Source organism: Vulpes lagopus, chromosome 12, assembly GCF_018345385.1.
Source record: "Vulpes lagopus strain Blue_001 chromosome 12, ASM1834538v1, whole genome shotgun sequence".
Taxonomy (NCBI): Eukaryota; Metazoa; Chordata; class Mammalia; order Carnivora; family Canidae; genus Vulpes; species Vulpes lagopus.
Window position 1 is genome coordinate 11,280,732 of NC_054835.1, and position 21,174 is coordinate 11,301,905.

Consider the following 21,174-nt stretch of genomic DNA (forward strand, 5'->3'; position numbering starts at 1 on the left):
CCTGCTGGGGCAGGGCTGTGGTTGCCGGGAGCCAGGCTGGGCAGGCTATGAGCAGGGGTCCCTGCAGGAGGAGCACAACAGGCTGTCCCCAGAGGCAAGAGGACGACCAGCCTGAGAGGGTGAGAGTGAGTGAAGTGTGTGGGGAGGGGCCCTAGCCCTGTGGGCAGTGGAAGTTTCTGGAACTGAGTGATTCCCCATCACCACTAATCCTTGGGGGATCCTGGGTGAGACATTTCTCTTCTAGGGGAGACTAAAGGCTGCAAGTGCCTGGCAGGGGGTGGGGGGCTCAGGAACAAAGTGATGGCGGTCAGGAAGGGCTCCGTGGGTGGGAGGCTGGCCCACTGTGGCCTGTGGGTCTCCCTGGCACCCTCTCCCACAACTCTGGGCTCACTGGGACCCTTGTCCCAGCTGGCAGTCGTCCCTGTCAGAGGGAAGGGGTCTCGCTGGACCTGATGAAGAAGGCCTGAGGCTGGGCGAGCTCGGGGCCATCCTCCCAAGGCCTGTCCTGCAGGGAGGGGCTTTTCCTGCACCTGTCACCCGAAGCTATAAAGATGACTGAGGACCGGCGGGCTCTCCAGCCTCCGTCGGGGCCTGGCATTTCACAGCGATCACGCCCTGTGACTTACAGCGCGGGAAGCCGTGATTTATACGACGCAGTGCCGAGCATCTGGGCCCGTTTGTCCGCGTCTATAATGAAGTGGCTCTCAGAAGGAGAGGCAGCCGCTTAGCCGACGGTTTCCGAGGCAGGAGGATGGGTGTGTGTGGGGGCCATCCATCACCCTCTGGCTCCCCTGGAGGCCGTGCAGCATTTCTGCTGAACTGGCTGAACAGAGTTGCATCTGTTACTCCCTGCAGAAACCATCCAGGAGCCAGGCCTGGCCTTAGATGGGAGGCAGCCCAGAGGGGCGCGAGGCGCTTCCATGGAAAGGAAGCCCAGACAAGGCTTTCTCCTGTGGGGGCGGCGCCACCCTGCACTGCCATCACTGGGCACTGGCCCGTGTATGAGCCTCATGGGCTCATTTCACCCGGACAGCACAGGCCCTGTTTCATAGGTGAGAGAGCTGAGGGTCAGGGAGGGGGATGTTCTAACACCCCCAGTAAGAGTTGGAGCAGTGCCTCTAACGCAGGCCTCACATTCTGGAGCCTGGTCTGCTAACCACTAGGTTCCACCACCGCCAAGGAAAATAACCCCCCCGTCCCAGGGCTGGTACTTCCATTTCCCCAAAGAGCTGGCACCCAGATCCTTGTCTGGGTCTTTGCCGACTCATCTTTTAGTGGCAGTGAGAGTTGTTAGCGTTTCCCTTGAGGTGGGCGAAAATATCTATTTACCCTGCAAGGGAGCAATCTCCCCAGGCAAATCTCTAACTAGCTAAATGGTGGTCCTGCCTCCGTGGCAGAGAAGACGCCCACTGTGACAAACGAGCCACTCTGCAGGGAGATGTTTAAGTAGCACGTGTACCCACAGCACACCAACACAGATCGCCATCGGCAGGGGCTGGGGATGCGGAGGCCGTGTTGAGGGGGCTGCCCCACTGCCAGGCATGGCTCATCTCCCAGGACCAGCCCCTTCCAGCGAGATAGGCAGGGCTTTCGGGGACAGTGGAGGGGAACACTGGACTCCAGACCACCAAGGCTGGTGTGGGGAAGGTGTGGGTCACCCCAGTCCCGGGTAGGTTGACAAGAAACTCTAATGGGACCCTCTCGGCCTTGCAGGGGTAGGGTGTCCTTGAGAGGTGGAGGCTAGAATGGACCATGGTCTCGGCAGGGGTTCGGCCCAGCCCATTCATCCTGGGCAGGCAGAGCTATTCCACAGGGGTCTTCACAGGATGGGGGTGCACGGAGCTGGTGTGAGCCACAGCCACAGCGTGGATGAGGGAGTGAGAGACAGCCCCCCACTCAAACTTTGCCCCCACCGATGCTGACCACAGTGAGGCCGGAGGAGCTCTGATCCCGGCTGGTTGGGCACCTAGGGGTAGGCTCTTCTAGCTTGGAGATGATCTCAGGCAGGGGTTGCAGATCCCATTTACCCTGTATGGAAAGGACCAGGAGGTAAACTGAGGCCAGAGGGGTGAGAAGAGGCACTGCCTTCCCAGCTACTTTCCCCCATGACCTCTTGGGTTCTTGGCCCTCAAGTTCACCGTGCCCCAAACCGAACGCACTGTCCTCCCCTCCAGCTGCTACCTGGGCGTCCTGGCCTGGTGTTGTCCTGCCTGCCCCTCGCTTCAATTGCCACCCGGATAAAGCAATCAGAGCCCCTGCGTGCGGGCTGAGTTCGTAGCCCTCCTCCCCAACAAGGCTGCACCAAATGTCATGTTTTGCACCACATCAGATGTCCCTGCCAGGTCGCCCTCGCAAGCCAGCCTCAGGCCCACCCTGGGTGCTGGGAATGTAAACCGGCTCCCAAATGCCTGCAGGAATTGTGTCTTCCAGGCCAGCAGGCTTGCAGATCCATCCCCCGCCCCCCTGCTCAGCACCAGCCCAGCCTCCGCTGGCAGCTCCTCACTTGCTCACTCAGGAATAAATGAGATGCCTCTGAATCCCAGCAGGTCCCAGATACGGAGACAAGCCCGCCGACAGCTTCAGCCTGTTTGGCTTCTCATCTGCCCCTCCCCCTGAACTCTGTGTTTAGGCCCTGGGGGAGCTGCTGGCCCCCCCTCACACCACCGAGATGAGCCCTGTGATGTGATGTGGCCCAGGAGCGGGGAGCCTGGCCTGCCCGGCAGTATTGTCAGTTCTCCCATCTGCAGGCCGGCTGTCTGTCTGGGCCTGTCTGCCATCACCCGATTTCTCCAGCCATGTTGAGTGAGCACTTCGCGCTGGCTCCTTGGGGTGGAGCCCTGTCGCTTGGTGCTGGGGACTTGGGTGAGGCCGGGGGCACAGAAGGGCAGGCACCCGCGGGACTTGCTGCTGGGTGAGCATCAGGAGGGCTGAGGGCGGCCTGCTGCTGCTGCGGGCGCCTCCCAACCCACCCACGGAGCCGCGTACCGGGAAGCGGACGGCTGAGGACTTGTTGCAGTGCACGGACACGGGGATGAAGTCATACAGGGCCTTGAGCACCACTCGGCTGAAGGAGTTCCAGGGAACCGAAGCAAACTGCTCGGGGATGGAGGCCTGGGGGCAGGTGGTGCCAGAGGCCTGAGAGCAGGTGCAGTTTTCCTCTAGGTTGGACCTGGTGAGGGAGGAGAGACAGCCCAGCTGTGGCGGCGCTGGTGGGGTGGTTGTGGGTGACACTTCCCTGGCCCTGCTGCCACCAAAGTGCTGTCTGGGCTGTGGCTCCTCGCCTGCAATGGCTGGTCGGCTTCACCTCTTGAGTCCCCTGCAGGGGCTGGGAAGGGCCACTCCAGGGCAGGGCCGAAGGAGCTTCTTGGGCCAAGTCCAGGCTCGGTTGGGAGAGAATATGGGGCTGGATTAGCGATGTTGACCTCGGCTCTCAGAGGGAAATGGAGGCACAGCTGCTCTCAGAACTCAGCCTGGATTCCTCACTTTTACCCAGGGACAAGTACCTCCTATGTCGGGGTTCCTCTGATCGCCCCCCTCCCCACCCTGCCTCGGGGATGGAGGGCATGGCAGGCACATGCCCGCGGAGCTGTCACCTGTTCACCAGGTGGAAATACTTCTGCAGGAAGCAGGAGTCTATATGGCTCTTGCAGAGCTCCAGCTGTGTCTGCGGGTAGTAGTGGATGTAGTTGACGCACATCTCCTCCTCGGTCCCCAGGCCCCCCTGCAACAGGGGGAAGGTGCCCGTCAGGACCCACACTGCATTCGTTCATGGTGCAGGGCCTGCTAGCATCCTGAGCAAGCAGAATGCCTGCCTCCATGGGATCCCGTCTTCCTCCAGAGGGAAGACAGGCAACGAACAAGTCAGCTGACACACAGGTCTCAGGTGGCAACAGTGTGAGGAAGGAAACGACCACAGGGTGAGCTGTGGGGGGTATTAGTGTGCTCATTTTATGGGTACAGAAACTGAGTCCCAGGGAGGGGAAGAGGCACAGCCTCTCAACCCTGGCCAGGCATGGGGAGGCCTCCCCTCACACCACGGGAACCTGGCTTTGAGGGGAGATGGTGGCCAGAGGCCTGCACAGCAGCGGTCTCATGGCAGCCCTGCCGCTTTGTCATGTGGGAGGGGGCGGAGTGGGCATTCCCTGGTCCTGGCCCTGGTCTCAGAGCCTAGACCCAGGAGGAGCTGGGTGGAGGACACACCGCACGGCAGAGGCCATGCAAGAGAACAACAGCCAGCCCAGACCCCAGCAGGGCAGGGTGGGTGCAGGGCAGGTGCAGGGTGGGTACCTCTGGCCCACCTTTGCTGCATCCTGGGCTCCCAGCTCCTTGTGACCATTGGTGTGGGTCTGGGGGGCTATTTGGCCGGAGGCAGTGTTCAAGAGAAGAGAAGCATCTGCCTCTTGACAGCAGAAAGACAGCAAAGAGCCCAGCTGAGGGCTTACCTCAGCCCCCGTCCCAGTGTAGATGCTGCTCGAGGATGGCCCGGTTAAACGGGAAATGTCCCCTGAGCAGATCTGTCTGGTTCCTGCGTGGTTCCCACTGGACAGTGTCACCCATGTTGTCCTCTGGCCTGCCAGGCCCTCGGAGGCCCTGCAGATCATATCACCTGGCCCAGCCCGGTCAGATGGGGAGGATCTCATTTCTCCTCCTGTTCTGGGGCCTCTTAGGGCTCTGCGCCTCGGACCCCAAAATAGAATCCTGACCCCGGGAAAGCTGTGCTCCCGGAAGCTGTCCCTTTGTCTTCATCTTGGGGTGGGAATCCCCACTGCACAGGCCTCTCTCTCTCGGGTGCGAGGGTTTTCAGATGGGTGGGGGGTGGGGGTGGGGAAGCTCTGCCTGCCTGTTGGGAGCTGCCCAGCTGCCCTCTGCCTGGGTCCCGCCACGCGGGTGTCCCTGAGAGGAAGGAGCAGGGGGCAGCTGGGGCCTCGGCCTGAAGAGCCTGGCATCTGAGACATCGGCGTGGTCACCCGGCCTGAACACCCAGGACAGGAGGCCAGTTCCCCTCTATAAGGCAGGGAGAGTGGGGGGCAGGGCCCCCGGGGGAGCGGTGCTAGCTGGGAGTGGGCCCCCCCTGGGGGGGTGCAGCAAGCACCTCCCCTCCCGCCCTCGGCCCCAGGGGGCTCACCTGCAGAATGGGGAGACCCTGCTGTCCTGCCTCTGTACTGAGGGGCGGCATGTGTGGCTTTGGTGCCCGGAACTGCCCTGCTGCCTGCTAGCTGAGGGCTTGTGGTGGCCCCACCTCACTGTTTCCCGGTGGCACCGCCTCACAGGGTCCTCAGGAGGCATCGAAGTCCCTCAGCTTGGATAGGGCGAGTCGTTAATGATTAATGAGCGAGTAGCAGGCCTCTGTTAGCCGCTGGTCTCTTTGCCAGGACAACCGAGCCTGGTGCCCACTGACTGACCATGCAGGCCATTAGCAGCGCTGCCTCTCACTCTCCAGATCGAGCCAGCTGGGTGACCGTGGGCAGCCACCTGGGGGGCTAGCCCTGAGGACATGGTGCCTCCCGAATGGACCCTCCTCTTGGGCTACCCACAGCGCAGCCCAAACGCATCCATGTCACACCCTTGCCGAGCAGAGGCCACCACACAGCTGGTCTTTGTGAGAAGCCTCAAAGGGGATGGTGTCAAGGTGGGGGGCCCTGCAGCCTGTGGATGTTGCCTATCGACAGTGAGCGAAGATCTGAAGATGTTCTGGGGCCTCGGGGCCTTCCTGCATCCTCCCCTCTGCTGGGCACTCACTCACCTTGTCCCACCCCCACGTTGCCCCCCCTTCTTCCTGGCATCTGCACTCAGGTGCTGTTGCACTCACTGCAGAGGCTCTCAAACCCAGGCAGGTGTCAGAACAGCCCGGGGAGCTTCTCAGACCACAGACCCACAGACTGCCACGGGCCACCACCCACAGTCTGACGCAAGGTCTGGAATGGAGCCTGTGAGTCTGCGTGTCTACCACGTTCCCTGGTGGGGGGGGGGGGAGGGGGGCTGCTGCGGCAGCTGGTCCAGGGACCACTCCCTGGAACCGCTGGTTTATTGAATGAATGAGGGAGGGCACCCCCTGCCCTCCGGCAACCGACACGCTAGAGGATGACTCAAGACTTGTCTTTATTGGGGGCACCTGGGTGGCTCAGGGGTTGAGCTCAGGGCATGATCCTGGGGTCCTGGGACCGAGTTCCGCATCAGGCTTCCCCACAGGGAGCCTGCTTCTCCCTCTGCCTGTGTCTCTGCCTCTCTCTATGTCTCTCATGAATAAATAAATAAAATCTTTAAAAAAAAAAAAAAAAAGACTCGTCCTCATGAAAACATAGGAAGCTCCGAATGGGACCACCGTCAGGCCTCACATACTCTGTGGGCAGGCAGCAGGGAAAAGTCAGGGTGACTTACCACAGTGGCCTCATTCTTGTCTTTCGTGTTGTATGTACAGGAAGTGATGAGCACATCCCCCTGGGGAGCCAAGCCAATAGACGGTCATCAGCTCCTGCCCACCTGGGGGTAACAGGTGCCCTGGGCCTGTCCCACATTTGACCAAACTACCGCATATGCCATGGCATGTGGTCACTGGTCCATTCCCGAGGAACCTTCTGGTTGCCTTTGGGCCCCCACATGTGTGGGCCAAAATCTGGGTGTCCCCAGGGACTGACCACTCGCTGGCTCCTGGGGCTCCTTAGCCCACAGGTCACAGGCAGGCAGGCCAGTCGTTGTGCAGACTGGTTGGCCATGTCACAGCCCACGAGTGAACTGCATGATCATCAGCTCCTGCCCCACCTGACCTGGGGTTCCCCTTCTGCATGATCAGGGGCCTCACCAGCGACACCCCCCAGGCCCGTGTCTCTCCCTAAAGCTCTCAGGGTTTGTGGCCAGCTGATCAGGTGGGAAGATGCACATCACCCCAGTGCTGCCTGCTGGGTCCCTGGGAGGCCTCTCTGTGACGTCCTGGAGAGTCTCGCAGCCCCTGCCTGGGGTGGAAGACCTTGCCCGCGGCCTCTGTCATCCCCCACCTCCCTCAGTCTCTCCTTTGAGGGGCGCTCCCGGCCTCCCCATTCCTGAGTGGGCACTCACCGGGTAGACAGACACAATATTCCTCAACATGCGGATCTCCTGGGTGGACAGAGAGGAGACTTCAGAGGTCTGCAGATCCAGCTCCCAGCCACCTCTCCTGCCCTGCTTTCTGGGGCTGTTCCCCCCAGGGCGGGGTGAGGGGGACGCCCTTAAGGGGGTTCGAGGGGGAAGCTAGGTCTGGCCGAGCGTGGCCTCTGGCCAGGAAGATATCAGAACAAGAAGGTGGCACCCAGGACAGACTTTACGATCGGGCTGCCTGGGCCACTAAATTCTTCAATCAGCCACATGCTGGAATCTACCCCCAGAGTCCCTCCCCTTGGATTGAGTCCCCGAGGAGGGAAGGGCTGGCGGCTCTGTGCTCTCAGGTGAGTGTCGGGGCCTGGCCCAGGAGGGGAACCCAGCACAGGGGTGTTCCCAGGTCCACAGCCCTGCAGCTGGGTGCAGGCAGCCCCTACCTGGAAGTTAGGGTTGTAGTGGTCATCCCTGTTCACGATCTCCGTCTCTCGGCCATCCCGGACCAGCACGGTGACCACCTTTGTCCCGGTCAGGTGTGTATGGAGCTGAGAGGCAAAGATGCGGATCCCTAAGGGAGGCAGGGCCTGCAGGGCAGGGGGTGGCAGAGTCAGAGCCTGGCATGCGGGAGACCCTGGCTCCCGCCCTCCCGCGGAGGCTGCCAGCACCGACCACAGGCCACAGATACGACACCCAGTTTGCTTCCCCAGAACGTCTGCATTGCCCAGCCTCGTCCTTCCCCCGGACAGCAAAGTCCCCCTCTGGAAACTCAGTAGGGACTGAGCTGCCCACAGAGTGATGTCATTGTCACAGCCCCTGTCACCGTCACAGCCCTGGTCTTCCAAAGCAGCAGCCCTGTCGGGTGCCCCCAGAGGCTCGTAGGGGGTGGGGGGTGCTTCCTTCAGTCTGGAGCCCCCAAAGGCTGCTCAGTCCACTCTTCATTTGCTCAACGGACTTTAAGGGGAGCCCTCCGCGGGCAGAGGCCACCGAGGTGAGTGCAGTGTGACCTCTTCTCTGCAGGCTCAGGTCTGGGGCCAGGCTGTCCTGTCCAGCAGGCCCTTCAGCTGCCCTGCGGCATGACCTTGTGTCTCCTGCACACGCCCCAGGAGACCTTCCATTGTCTTACAGCCGTGGCGCTGATCACGGTGACTGTCAGCTGGCTCCGGGAAGAGATGGGCCAGTGGTCACATCAAGACAGACACCTTGCTCCATTAGGGCATAAGGTGACTTTCCGGGGAGAGGAGTCTCTCCCTTACTTCACGTGAACTTTGTTTAGACAAAACATTCCCTAAAGTGGATCTCACGCTTCAAGCGTTTCCTTCACACCTGTCATTTCCCTGACTGTTCGCCACTGCGCTGTGCTCCATGTCGTCCACCCCATTGGCAGCTCAGTGAGCTCCCACCACCGTGGCCCTGTCACTGAGTGGTCCCGGGTGGCCAAGCCTTCTGCACATCGGCTAATGTCACTGGATGCTTTCCCCCGTGTCCTCCACCGGCTGCTGTCCAGCTCCCGGCGTCGCAGAAATGTTGGGCCCCCTTGCAAAGATTTGAGGACTGGGAAACCATGCAGCCACACCTGTGACAATGGGGAGTGGGGTCTGGGGGCCTCTGCTTATTCTCGGGACCCTGGGGTTCGCTGTCTATGGCCCTGGAAGCTGGGCACTGGCCCCAAGATGCGGGTGTCTGACGAGTGGACAGAGGTGTGCTGCCCTGGGGCCCTGGTCCCACCACACGCTATACTTGTCCTGGGATCGTCCATTGTCCCTTTTGACAAGGAAATCTCAACCATGCCAGCCTTTCGATTGCCGATTGCAGGCCCCCTGGTGATCTGCTAAAGGAGAGGCAAGACCTGACTCCAGGCTGTCCCTTCAACGAGCATTCCACATGATGCGATTTTCAAGAAGAACTCACTGTTTGACGGGAGAGAAGAGGACGTCGAGTTCTTTTTCTTTCCTCTTGGTAAAGCATTTGGAGGCAAGTCTGTTAGCCCAGGCTGCCTAGAGGTGTTCCCCCGGCCAGGGCTCCCAGCACCATGGGGCCACCTTCCCAGGTGCGCCCTGAGAGGTCCCTCCCCAGCTCCAGGCTGGGACCATGGAGCCTTTCATGTGGCAGGAGGTGTCACATGACATAGGGACATGGGTAAGAGCACAGAGGCTGGCCTCAGAGAAAAGGAGCTCATCTCCTGTGTGGCTAATAGTTCCATCTCTCTTCAGCTTGAGGACGGTCTGCTAGTCCAATGGAGTTGGTGGGGCCTGCACACTTGGGGAGCCCACGGGGAGAGCAGGTTCACGTGGAGAGGCAGCTCACTGGAGAGCCACATCCACTCTCCGCTCATCAGCCTGTGGCGTGGGCAGAGCTTGAGGGGTCACGCAGGGCCGTGCTCTACTCCCGCCGGCACCTGCCAGCGAGCACGTGTCCTGGGCCGCAGAAGGAGGTGTCAGCACTTACCTAGCAGGGCGCTGTGGGAAGCAAAGGTACAGCGTGGGAAAAAGTGTTGGCACATTCCCAAACATAAGATAAAAAGGACCCCCAGAAGCCGACAGCAAGACAAGGGAAGAGCCTCAGGGAAAATCACAAAGGTCATGAACAGACATTCGTAGGAAGGAACGTCCATCAAGAGACGATGAAAAGATGCTCAATTTCTACAATTTAATCAGGGAAATTCAAACTGGACAACAGTGAAATGATTTTCCAGGCAATTGAGGGAATATTTAGAATATTGATAAGGTGGTGAGGGGGTGGGGGTGGGCAGAGGTGGGGCTCCCGGCACCTGCTTGGTGCTGTGTGTGGGGAGAAGTATCAGATGAGCTTTCTGGAGGGTGTTTTGTGAGATTTATTCAAAGGGACACTCCTGTCCTCTTGTGTGCAGCAGTTTCTGGAATCTACCTGATAAAGCGTTTTCCTGGTGTACAAGGAGTTCCGTGCAGCCTTCTCCCCACAGGTGAGAAGTTGGCAGAGGTCTGCAAACTAATGATGACTAGGGGGCAGGGCAGCAGAGGTGGGGCTGGGTGGGGCAGGGGAGCCCCAAAGGCGCAGACTCTGGGGAATCTGTACTGCTCCTTTGGAAGCTAGAGCCCCCATCATTTGCTCTGGGGTTTATGTAACGACCTGCACCCCACCTGCCGTCACAGAGCCCTGAGAACAGTGCCCCAACCCCCTGCCTCATCGGTCTGGCTCACGGTGAAAGCGTGCTGGGCGAGGGCGCGTGGCCGCCAAAAGGCAAGTCACAGGACAAATGTTTCCTGTTCATTGTGTTTGCTTTTGGACACACGTGTCAGGAAGGGCACGTAGTGATTTATACTGTGGCTGTCTGGGGGACAGGGGAGTGGGTGCTGCAGGTGACGGGGGGGGGGGCTCTATCTGTAGCTGCAGGGCCTGTGTTGTTGGTGGGGAGTGCGTGTCTATTTTACTCACAGAATGAAAGCGTAGTTTAAAATGCAGCGCGAGAAAGCGCTGGCTGGCGTGTGGTGTAGACCAGGTGGGAGCCAGGCTATTGCTGGAGCAGGAGGCCCATGGAAAGGGGGATGGCCATAGGGGAGGGAGGGCCGCAGTGCAGCTGTGGGGTGCGGTGACCAAAGCCACGAAGCTGCCCTTCCTTGGTCACCACCTGTAGGACCTGAGCTGGGTGGCCAGGTCGAGCGAGGGGAGGTGTCTGGCCCAGCCCCACTCACCGCCTGGGTGCACTTGTCCGTGCAGTAGCCGGTGAGGACGAAGGCCGACTCCTTCGGGGGGATGGCCATCAGGGGCGTGTACACCAGCCCCAGCTCCATGATCCCCGCGTTGAAGCGCCGCAGCTTGGCCGTGTAGTGGAGGCGGATGCCTGAGTTGTCATAGCGGCCTGGGGGAGAGAAAGAGGGGGGCAGAGGTGACCCCTGCAGGTCAGCCCTGTGTTCCAGCTCCCGCAGACAGTCCCCCAGTGTCAGCCAGGCTGGCACCCCACAGCTGCTCCCACCAGCGGCCCGCCCCCGAGGCCAGCGGCCTCTGCTCCCGCACCTATTTGTGCCAGGCGCTCTGAGGCACACCCACAGGGGAACAAGGAGCCACTGTTTCTATGAAAACTGAGAGGATGCTTTGCAAAGTCTTCAGAAAGGCGGGGAACTAAAACCCAGCATGTGGACTCAGTGGGGCTGAGCTGCCTGCAGGGGGGTCTGGGAGACCCGGGAAGCCGGTGACACCTCAGAGGGCTTGTTCCTCCCCTCGCTTGAGGGAATCTGACGGGAAGTCGCCTGCAGGGCAACCCATGGACGAGTCTGTGCAAACAGGAGGGCGGGACACCGCAGCCGCCCCGTCTCGCAGGGGAGTCTCAGCACCCCCCACCCCAGCCAAGGTGGGTTGGCAGGCGCATCTGCACGTTCAGGTCGACAAGAGGCACCTACCACACATCCTTCTCTCAGTTCTCCCACTTTGCTCCTTTGACAACCACCCCGCAAGGCACGCCCAGGGCACCAAAGGGACACCCAGTAGGTGCTCTACCCCCTGGCTCCTGCACAGCCCAGACTCCCCTTGGTTCAGCAGTGGTATGCTGTGTGCTCTCAGACAAGTCACTGTCCCTCTCTGGGCTCCTCCAAAGGAGAGCATAGTGCTTCTGCCCATCGCAGCCCAGCCACACCTTCTGGTTCTTCTTGCCCTTTTCTAATTGGAGAGTCCAGAAGCTCCCTGCATAGGCCTCCAGGCAGTCACATGAAGCTGATGGCCAAGGTCAGGGATGCTGGCAGCCACAGGCACAGCCACGCAACCACATGGCTGCCAGTCACCTGGCTCTACCCCTGAGTCCCTGAGTGCTTCAGGCCGGAGCTGAGGTCTCAGAATGCACAGGGGAGCTGGGGCACAGGCAGGGGATCCCATGTAACCGGAGGCTCACCACCCCCACACACTTTAGAGATGAGGAAACTGAGTCTCTCAGCCTGAGCTCAAGAGCCTGCTCGAGACCACGGGTCCAGAAAGTGTCAGGTCTCTCTGCTCCTTCGCCCCAAGGTGGAGTCAAGAACGCCCCACTCTTGCCTCTGCTTCCCGCTTCCCTCCTCCAGCCGCCCCCACCCCTGCAATGTCCAAACTCAGCCTCTGTATCTCTGAGCCCAGTTACATCAGAGGATAATAATAAAAAGGAGATGCAATTGGTTAAAATTCAGATGGGGATTAAATAATGAAATAATTGTGGCATTTTGATATTTATAGCCAAGCGGCCCATCTCCAGATTTGTGAAGTGACAGAGCATCCTTATATTTGGCAAAGGATCCATAAATATAACTAGATAATCAGGGAGAGCCAGACCTCCCTGACGCTTAAGGAGTTTTCAAAAATCCATTTGCTTTCAGGTTTTAAACGAGCAATAAATCCCCTATCATGCTAAAGCCCCAGCTGACTTATGCCCATCCCCGTGCACGCTGTAGATAATTCCAACGGTGGCAGAAAGTATTAGTTATGCCGCCAGCAGGAAGATCGTTGGCAGCCCTCGGCAGAGCACATCCCGGTGCCCACATGCAGCTGGGAGCTGCATGACGGAGCTCTCCCAGCCTTGGGACTGCTGTGGGGGAGGGGGGTCCCCCCCGCCAGGGTCACATGGCTTCAGAGGGACCAGCTAGGGCCCAGCGCGGAGGGCCCAGCGTGGAGCTCCCACGCTCATCTCTTGAGCACTTTCTGCTCCTTCCTTCTACAAATGAAAATATGCACCCTTTTTAAAGAAAGAGAGAGGGAGAGGGGCCATGTAGCCGCATGTGGTGGAAGAGGCTGGTGTTTTTGCTCCCGAATCAACTGTCATCACCATCCTAAAGATCCACTCCTATTGTCCACCTGCAGGCCCAGGGTGATCCTGCAGCTAGTGCAGCATGGGGCAGACCTCACTAATCAATGACAGCCCCGGACGCCTCTCCAACAGGGAGTCCCAGGCCCCTGCGGGGGGGCAGTTAGAGGAGCCCCCAAGCACAGCCTGTTTGCCAACACTGACACCAAAACACGTGGATAGAAAATCCCATACAGAAGCTCCAACACAAGCATGCAATTGCTCTGTTGTGATGGGTTTTGAGAAGGGGGACGAGGGTGGTGGGTACACAGCCAGAAAGGCCCTCAGTTGAGCTAGGGCTCTTCCTTTGACTTAAAGATAATCCTGGAGGCAGTGCCTCCCAAGGGTCAGGCCATTGGCCGGGGCTCTCGGGCAGGGGCCTCGCTGGCTGTGGGGCAGCCTGCACCTGCCGTCCTTCCCACCGGGGGCCCTGTTCCTGCACAGTCACAGAAGTGGGGATCCCAGGGAACCAGGACAGCGCGTTGGACGTGTTGACCCCACTACAGAGCAGGGAAGGGGTGTGGGGAGGAAGGTGGGCCACGTGGACTCCAACCAAACTGGCATCTAAGTGATTCCTGATGGCTCGGACCCCCAGACGGCTGTGTGACTGAGGTCACGGCCAGCCCAGACCCAGATCTCCTGGCACCGCCTACTCCCTTTGGGGTCCTGCTGGGGGATCCTTCACCCCTGGGCCTTAATTTCCTCATCTGCAAATGGGCATGCAAGAAGCCCCTGGCTGCCTTTTCCGGAAGTGGTACCTGGCAGTGGGTGCTTGCCAGCAAGAATGCCAGGAAGATTGGTGGCAGCCCTCGGACACACGCCGGTGCCCACATGCAGCTGAGAGCTGCATGCCAGAGCTCTCCCAGCCTTGGGATGCTGCAGGGGTGTGTGTGGGGGGGTCCCCCTGCCAGGGTCACCACTGAGGGTCCAACAATGAGCTCGCGGTCTGGGCCCTGCCCCAGGGAGCCCACTGGTGCCTTGGAGAGGAACACGCACTGCTGTGGGTCACATGAGGAGGCTGCACCACGGGGTGGCAGTCCAGTGCCAAGCAGATACCCCAGCCACCTTCCAGACCAGACATGTCTGAGCCCAAGGGCTTGAGGAGAGGATGGAGGCAGGGGCAGATGCACACTTAGAACTCCCTACCTTGGATATTCGTCGGGTTGTGGTAGTGAATTTCCAGAAGGAGAAATCTGGAGGACTCGGAGCCCCCAAAGGCAAGGCCTGCTTCCTCTGGGTAGTAAAATGCCTGTGGGGGGAGGGGGACAGGACAGGTGTCAGGTGCAGCTCAGACAGGCAGGCTGGTGTCTCCCAAGGGGCTCCTCCCAGACCAGGATGGGGGATGTGGGGGGTGTGAGGGGCCATGCAATGGGATTAGAACAGTGCTCTCCGGAGGACAGGCAGCTCACTACCGCCCACCCACCAGCTGGGACCCCTATGTGCACAAACCCCCAACTCCAGGGGGAACACAAGATCAAAACTCACAAAGTTCCTATGCTCACATTTTGCATTTTTACAGAAAAACCACAATGGCTCGGAAAAGCCTTCGTGGCCCAAGAGCTATGAAACAGACAATGTTGAGGGATAGGGTGATGTGGGCAGGATAGGGGGATGGGGGATGGGGGGATGAGGGGATGGAGGTGAGGTGGGGTGGGGTGAGGTGGGGGATGGAGGTGAGGTGGGGTATAGGGTGAGTTGGGGGTGGGGGTGAGGTGGGGGGTGAGGTGAGGTGGTGGCTGGAGTGAGGTGGGGGTGGGCCCTCTCTGGTGGCTTTGCAAGCACCTTTTGGGGCCCCTGCTTGGAGGCAAGGGGACACAGGTGCGGAGGAGCCGGGGCCCCCAAACTGCAGTGGGGGCATAGGACACGCACCCTGGCGCCCAGGGCCCAGGCGGCCAGCACGTGGCGGCAGTTGCTGAGTTCTTGGGGCTTCTCCTTGGAATCACAGGACCCGCTGAATGAGGTGATGTTCTGGAGCTGGCCGGTGCACTGGAAGATCTCTATGTGGTGGACCAGGGCCTCGTTCCCCTTGGTGATGATGGGCTCGTACTGCGGTGGGGGCGGGAGGGCACTGAGCCTGGGGCCTTTGATGCCCGCCCTCCCACCTGCTCGCCCCCTGAAGGGGGCTCTGCCAGCGGCTCCCCCCACCCCGGCCTCGGCTTCTCCACCTGTAAAATGGGAGGGTTAAGGGAGATAATTTCCAGGGGCATTTCTGGGGCACTGAAGGGGGTACCACCAACCCAGAACCCCACAGAATCTGCCAGAAGCCCACAAGAGCTCCAGAGTGAAGGGTGTGAGGACCCTGGGGAGCCATTTCTCAATAAGGTGGGGACAGGAAGACAGCTGTCCTCGTGGGAACGTGGCCGTGGCCGGGGCAAGGACAGAGAGGCTTCCCTGAGGCTAGGCCTGAGCCCAGGGGACCGGGCGGCCACCCCTGTGTGACTTCGAGCACTCACACCACCTCTCTGGGTTGCACTTTCTGTCCTGGAAACAGGGATGACAATACTATGGTGTGAACGCGCTGTTGGGGAGATGGAATGAGTCCCCACCTCCCCTTCTCCAGGGCCAGGAAAACAGGGGCATCCGACAGCTGTTGTTCTCGCCTTATATCTCTGGGTGGGTGTTTAGAGCAATTGAGCTGTGAGTTGAGCTGCTTTTTTCATGGAAGGGGATGTGGCTGACAGACGGCCCTTCTAGTCCCAAGGAAAGACAAAGAAGTCTAAACATCAGTGTCCTTTGGCCCCATCTAGGAAGTTGGGGCACAAGGGTGCTGGGAGTGAGCAGAGGGTCCGAGTATGCTAGTGGCTGCAGGAAGTTGGGGCACAGGGGCACTGGGAGGGTGGGGAGTGAGCAGGGGGGCAGGGGGACGGGGGTCAGAGCATGCTAGTGGCTGCAGGAAATTTGGACTGTGCCTCAGATTCAGGTAAGAAGAGGGCCCTGGGTCCAAGCTGGACCATGGATGGCTCTCCAGCTCAGGGACATCTCTCTGGCAGCCTCTGTGGCTGCAGGAGGGAGGTAGAGAAGGGACGAGGCCCCGGGACCCGCTGCCCCCCAGGTACCATGACGATGTGGTGCTTCGGGAAGCCTTGTGGAAGCTTGGTGAAGTGGCACCAGTACGTGGTCTTGCTGGGGATCAGGACGTTGTGGGCTTGGATGTCCATGGTGCGCCTGTCTGCCGGCAAGGCTGGGATGGAGATCTTGGGCTTCAGCAGCTGTACCCTCTGCAGCCCCTTCTGCAGCCCCGACGTGTTGATGGCCTCCAGCGACCCAAAAGGCTCCTCCAAGACCCCGTACACCAGGTGGACGGTGCCCTCCTGCAGCCGAGACATGCCCAACCCCCCAGAGCTGGGCTCCTTCGTAGCAGGGCGCTGCCAGGTCCCTGCCACCTCACCTGGCGGGTGACATGCCTGGCTCTCGTCTCTGTGAAGGCAGGAGCCTTTGAGGCTCCCCCTGGACACAGCTGAGATTCCATCCCCGGCTACTCAGCCCCTAGCCCGCAGCTGGCACCGGGCATCAAATACATGTTTTCTTTACAAATACCTTCTATCTACATTTGTGAAGTATCTGTCCAGCTAGCCCCTGCTGGGCTGCGCCGTGAGCCAGACTGGCTGGCCCCCCTCAGACACTGTCCCCTCCACCGCCCCCAGGGGCCCTGGGGACCAGGTGTGGGTCAGCTCGGTGGAGGAGCTGATGCCCCTATGAAGGAAAAACCCCCAAAAGGAGGCTTCTCGACAGTAACACAGAGCTTGGACAGCTGAGCTGTCCCATTGGTGCTGGACAGTGTAGACACAGAAAGTTCCAGTGGATGCTGTGCTAGAGGTCACAGACAGACCCAAGGACGCAGGAGTCCGGCCTGGCCTTCTCCCGCCGTGCTGCCAGGAATGTGAGCCTATACCTGTGTGTGGGATGTGATCCTGAAATGCCTTTCGTGGTTTTCTGGGCACCGGTGCATGTCCGTGTGTGTTTGTGTTCATGGTGGGCAGCCCCTTGATCCTCTGAGTTTATGGTTGCCCGAACCCGGAGCCCCTGTGACCCCCTCTCACCAGAGGATACATCTGAGCCCCAGGAGGGAGGCACCCCCACCCCTAGCCCCAAGGCTCTAGGCTGAGAGCCTGTGCGCAGCGGCTACATCCCAAGCAAAATTCTTGGAGAGGGCCCTCTGCCTATCTTTGCCTTATCCACGGGGACGGTGGGTTAGGAATTGAGGACTTCGTGAGCTGTGGGAAGGACACCTGGGGTCTGGCTCTGCCCCATGCCACGGGGCCCCGAGCAAGCCCCTCTGTTGGGCCTCAATCTCCTGTCTGGCACACGGACAGCTGGTCACTGTCATATTGCAAAAATTACACGCGGTGACCAACATCCAAGTGCACCGGGAAATTACAAGCATTTTACCATCAAGGCCAAGCTGGGCTGTTTTTCCTGAGCAGGTGTGTTGGAGCAGTGCGGGAAGCCTATGGTATTTCAGGTCTTCTGTGGCTCTGAATTCCTAGACAGAGCTGCCAGGGCCTTACAGGTCATCCCATTCTCTCCTGCACCTTATAGGGCAGGTCAACCAAGGAGGTCTGGAGGAGGAAGGGACCTGGCCCAAGCCTCACAGCCTGTTGACAACAGGGTAGTTTGCGAAACCAGGCCTCCTGGGCTCTTTTCAGAATTCCACCTGGAAATGATGAATCAGAAGGAGAGTCGGGGGCAAGATCACTGTGGTCCCAATCTGAGAGGCTTCAGGGCAGGACTTGCATCTAGAAACATCTCGACTACATGTCAACTGGGAGTGCTTGGAAAGACCAGATGCTGACAGCAGAGTTGGTCTCTTGTCCCCACCCAGCGCCTCTAAGATCCCTCCCTGGCTCTCTCTCTGTGCATAAGGGGCCTAGGGATGCTGCTTTAGGAGGTAGGGGTGCTCCACAATCTCCTGAGCACACAGGGCCACCACCCACCTCAATGAAGTAATCCTTGGGGTCACAAGTGCCAAACGGCCTCTTGAAGAGTAGACATAGGCCTTTCGGGGTCCTCTGTACCCGCAGCAGCTGGTAATCCTGCTGGGAATCCAGGTGGATCTGTCCCCGCTGGTCACTCCAGGCATCCTGCAGAGACAGGTTACAACCCTGAACACCAGGGCCAAGCAAGTAGGGCCGGAGCTCCAGGCTGGTTGCTCACAGTGTGGCTCCCAGCTCTGTGGATCCCGAGGATCTTCCTGGGGTTGGAGAGGATCACTCTCACTTTCCAAGTCTATCTGGAGATGGTTGAGTCAAGCTCAAATCCCACTTGCTTCCTCTGCTCCTTGAGGCAGGGCTCTCAAATGCCAGCCAGGATTCATGGGGGCTGGTTAGGGACAGGGACATCTCTCCACAGACCTCTGAGCCCCCAGGTGAGAGGCAGAGCTGGGATGGAGACTCAGTCCTTGGACACTCCAGTGTACCAAGATGGTGTGCCCGGAGAAGCCATCCCCAGGCAGGTTCCAGACCTCTGGGCATGACCCAGGAACCTGTATTGCTAAGAAGGTGCCATGACTGGGAATGGGTGCCTTGGACAAGTACCGCTCCCCTTGGTCTGCAGAGGGAGGGGTCGTGACAGTACATGGAGCCTTCGAAAGGGGACTCAGGGAGACCAGGCCAGATGGGAAAAGCCAGGGAGAGACCAGTTGGAGGTTTAAGGTGGCAGTCTCTCCCCAGTGCCCACCCAGACCTTGCACACCCCTGCGAGTGGGCTCCATCATAAACACTGTGCCCCAGGCATCTTGCTCCCCTCGCTTAGCCCTGGCCCTGACTAGAGAGGGTAAACTGAGGCCCAGGGAGAAAATGCACCTGGGGCGGGTTAGTAGGCAGCGGATGTGGCCCCCTCGGCCTTCCCCTACCCATCCCCTCACTGCTTGGGGTCCTGCGTACCTGACTCTCAGGCCCAGCCGTCCAGGGCCCTTCAGGCCAGTGCAAGGGATGCTGGGAGGAAGGGAAGAACCCTCCCAATCCCCTGGAACCCCCACCACAGAACTCTGTTTCCCTTCAGGACCACCACAATCCTTTGGCCTTAGGATTTTTTTTAACCCTGTATCCAGGCCTGAAGCATATTTTCTTCATTTCCTTGAGAAAAAAACAAAACAAAACAAAAAACCTGCAAAAGATTTTGCAAAATTTCCCCTAGAGGAAAGCACGACAGTGAAGCTCCTGCTCAGGGCCACTACTAATTTGCAGGGCTCATTTCAAACAGAGGCAGAAAGTTAGTTTGCTACTTCAGCTGGAAATCTAGAATATATTTATTGAACATATGGCTAACAGAGGAAAAACAAGTCTGACATTTGTTTGCACAGGAATTTGTTGTGCAAATTAATCTTGCTGTGTGCGGGAGGGCGAAGTCACCCTGGCTCTCTTGGCAGCCAGGAAAAGCTGCCCCAAGAGGAGCTAGAGTTCCTGAATCAGGGGCCCGGGAGCTCCTCTGGGAGTGGCGGGTGGCTCAGAGCTGGGGCTGCCACAGGTTTTTCTTGGCTGTGACTCACCCCCACCCCCACCCCCACCGCCAGAGCCACTGAGCATCCTTGTGTGGGGGGCAATCGTGCTGCCCAGCAGACCAGATCTGGACCCCAACTTGGCAACTGCACCCCATTCTTACCCGGGTGGCCCCAAGCATCGGGCTCTAGCACCTGCTGAGTTGTGCTGGGGGCTGGACAGAGCACGGTTAAGCTCCAGAAATACCAGCCATTGTCAGCTCACCTGAACTCACAACAGCCCCAAAAAAGGTAGAGCAGGATTATTGTCCTCGCTCCTCAGATGAAGAAACCGAGTCCTGGGGCCAGGCGCTGACTGCACTAGCCCTGACTCCCAGCTTGGCCTCGGCAGGAGCCCCCGTTTAAGTCGTGTAAAGAAGAGCCCCTCGGCTCCCACATAAAGAAAGTGACCCCAACTTAAAAAGAAAAAAAAAGTTTAACCCTCCCATGTCTGTTTTTGTGCAGACAGGTGGGTTTCATCCCCAGAGAGGCCCTGGAGGCCAGGCCCATGTGGGGCAAAAGGTGGGAGGGGCGGCTCAGGGCACGTGACTGCCCCCCCAGCACCTCCCTTCACCCCAAGGCCTCTCCACCTCTAGTCTGGAGGGAAGCTTCTCTCTTTCTCTGCACTTGGCAGTAAGAAAAGGGATCAATTTTGGAGGCGGGGAGTAAAGAGCATATCCTGTTTCAGGTCTGCTTGGTACGTTTGTTCCGCATGTGGCAAGGGCACTGGGGTGGGGGGTACACCTGCTTGCTTCACCCTCGTGTGCAAATCGGGTGTGTGAGTGCTGCATCCTGGGCAGCGGGTGTGCATGCCTGGTGCTGCGCTTGGTCCTATGAAACCCCTAGGCCAGCAGGGGTGTGCTGGGTGTTGGTGGTGCCGGCGGGGGAGGTGGGGCCTGCCCTCATGGTCAGAGACCACAAAAGGCATCTAGTTCCCACTTTGTCCTCAGATGGGTGTCCCCCAGACTCCCTGATTTCGGGGCATGGACTTGGCTGAGATCAGGGGAAACAGGACCCGAGAGGCAAGAGAGCTTCCCTGGCCAGGTCAAGGTGGGAAGAGTGGGATATAGGATGAGGGCTTGGCAGGGGCTGAGGAGGGACAAGGCCAGGAGCGCTGAGGTGGAAAACAGCTTACCCCAAAATAGGCATTGTCCCCGTTGGTCCAGAGCACGACCAGGTCAGCGTTCTCCAGCTCCCCACGGTCCGACATCCCAAACAGGACCCCAGCCTTGACCTCCTGCACCAGGAGCTGGAAATAGACGGTCTCCTGCGTGTAGCTGACGTCCCAGGAGAGCTCCAGGTCCCCCTTGGGGTCCAGGAGGATTTGGTAGGGGAGGGGACTCTCGGGGGGCGCCGAGCCCTGCAGCACGGCCACCAGGAGGACCAGGAAGACGGCCACCGCCGTGCCGTACATGGAGGCCGCCTCACGCGCGCTGGGGCTGGGGACCTGCATGGCTGCGCGTGAGCCCGGCCACCCCACAGGGCCATTTATGTCCTGGCCCTCCAGGGGGTGGGCCCAGGCTGCACTGCTAATCACATTTGTCTGGTGGGGAATTCAATTGTCCAGGTGACCCTCCCACCAGCCTGCGCCCTGGGGCAAAGCCTTTGCCTCTCTTGCTCTCCTAATTAGCACTTATGACACATGGGCATCATCAGGGGGAATTGAAGCAGACTGGCTGATTTCCTGCCCCCGTGTGGTCTCTACAGAGCTGTCTGGAGAGGGGCCCCTCCCTGCACCCAGAAGGCCCTCCAGATGCCTCCGGCCAGGCACCGAGCTGACCACCAGGCAGGAGGGCTGGTCCTGTCCCCGCCGCCCCATCTGCAGACGGGCAGACTGAGGCCCCAAGGGCTTATT

At 59.6% G+C, this 21,174-nt stretch overlaps 1 protein-coding gene across 1 annotated transcript; it reads right to left on the bottom strand.

Annotated features, from left to right (window-relative positions):
• Positions 1 to 1,459: 1,459 nt before the first annotated feature.
• DBH (dopamine beta-hydroxylase) lies at positions 1,460 to 20,772 on the bottom strand. The gene is made up of 12 exons (XM_041726631.1): positions 20,455 to 20,772; positions 17,779 to 17,925; positions 15,901 to 16,155; positions 14,714 to 14,890; positions 13,991 to 14,093; positions 10,737 to 10,903; positions 7,509 to 7,652; positions 7,054 to 7,092; positions 6,379 to 6,438; positions 3,594 to 3,721; positions 2,986 to 3,169; positions 1,460 to 2,028 (listed from the first exon to the last, which is right to left on the bottom strand). Exons 1-12 carry the CDS (start codon positions 20,770 to 20,772, stop codon positions 1,897 to 1,899), a joined length of 1,854 nt encoding a protein of 617 aa, XP_041582565.1. The 3' UTR covers positions 1,460 to 1,896.
• Between the last annotated feature and the right edge of the window lie 402 nt (positions 20,773 to 21,174).

Excerpts from the sequence above, each read along its gene's own strand:
- DBH (XM_041726631.1), bottom strand. The coding sequence starts at position 20,772 with ATGCAGGTCCCCAGCCCCAGCGCGCGTGAGGCGGCCTCCATGTACGGC. Across the intron at positions 14,891-15,900 it reads CGAAGCACCACATCGTCATG|TACGAGCCCATCATCACCAA; the intron begins GTACCTGGGGGG and ends CCCCCACCGCAG. Across the intron at positions 2,029-2,985 it reads CCTCAGCCGTCCGCTTCCCG|GGTAAATGGGATCTGCAACC; the intron begins GTACGCGGCTCC and ends CTTTCCATACAG.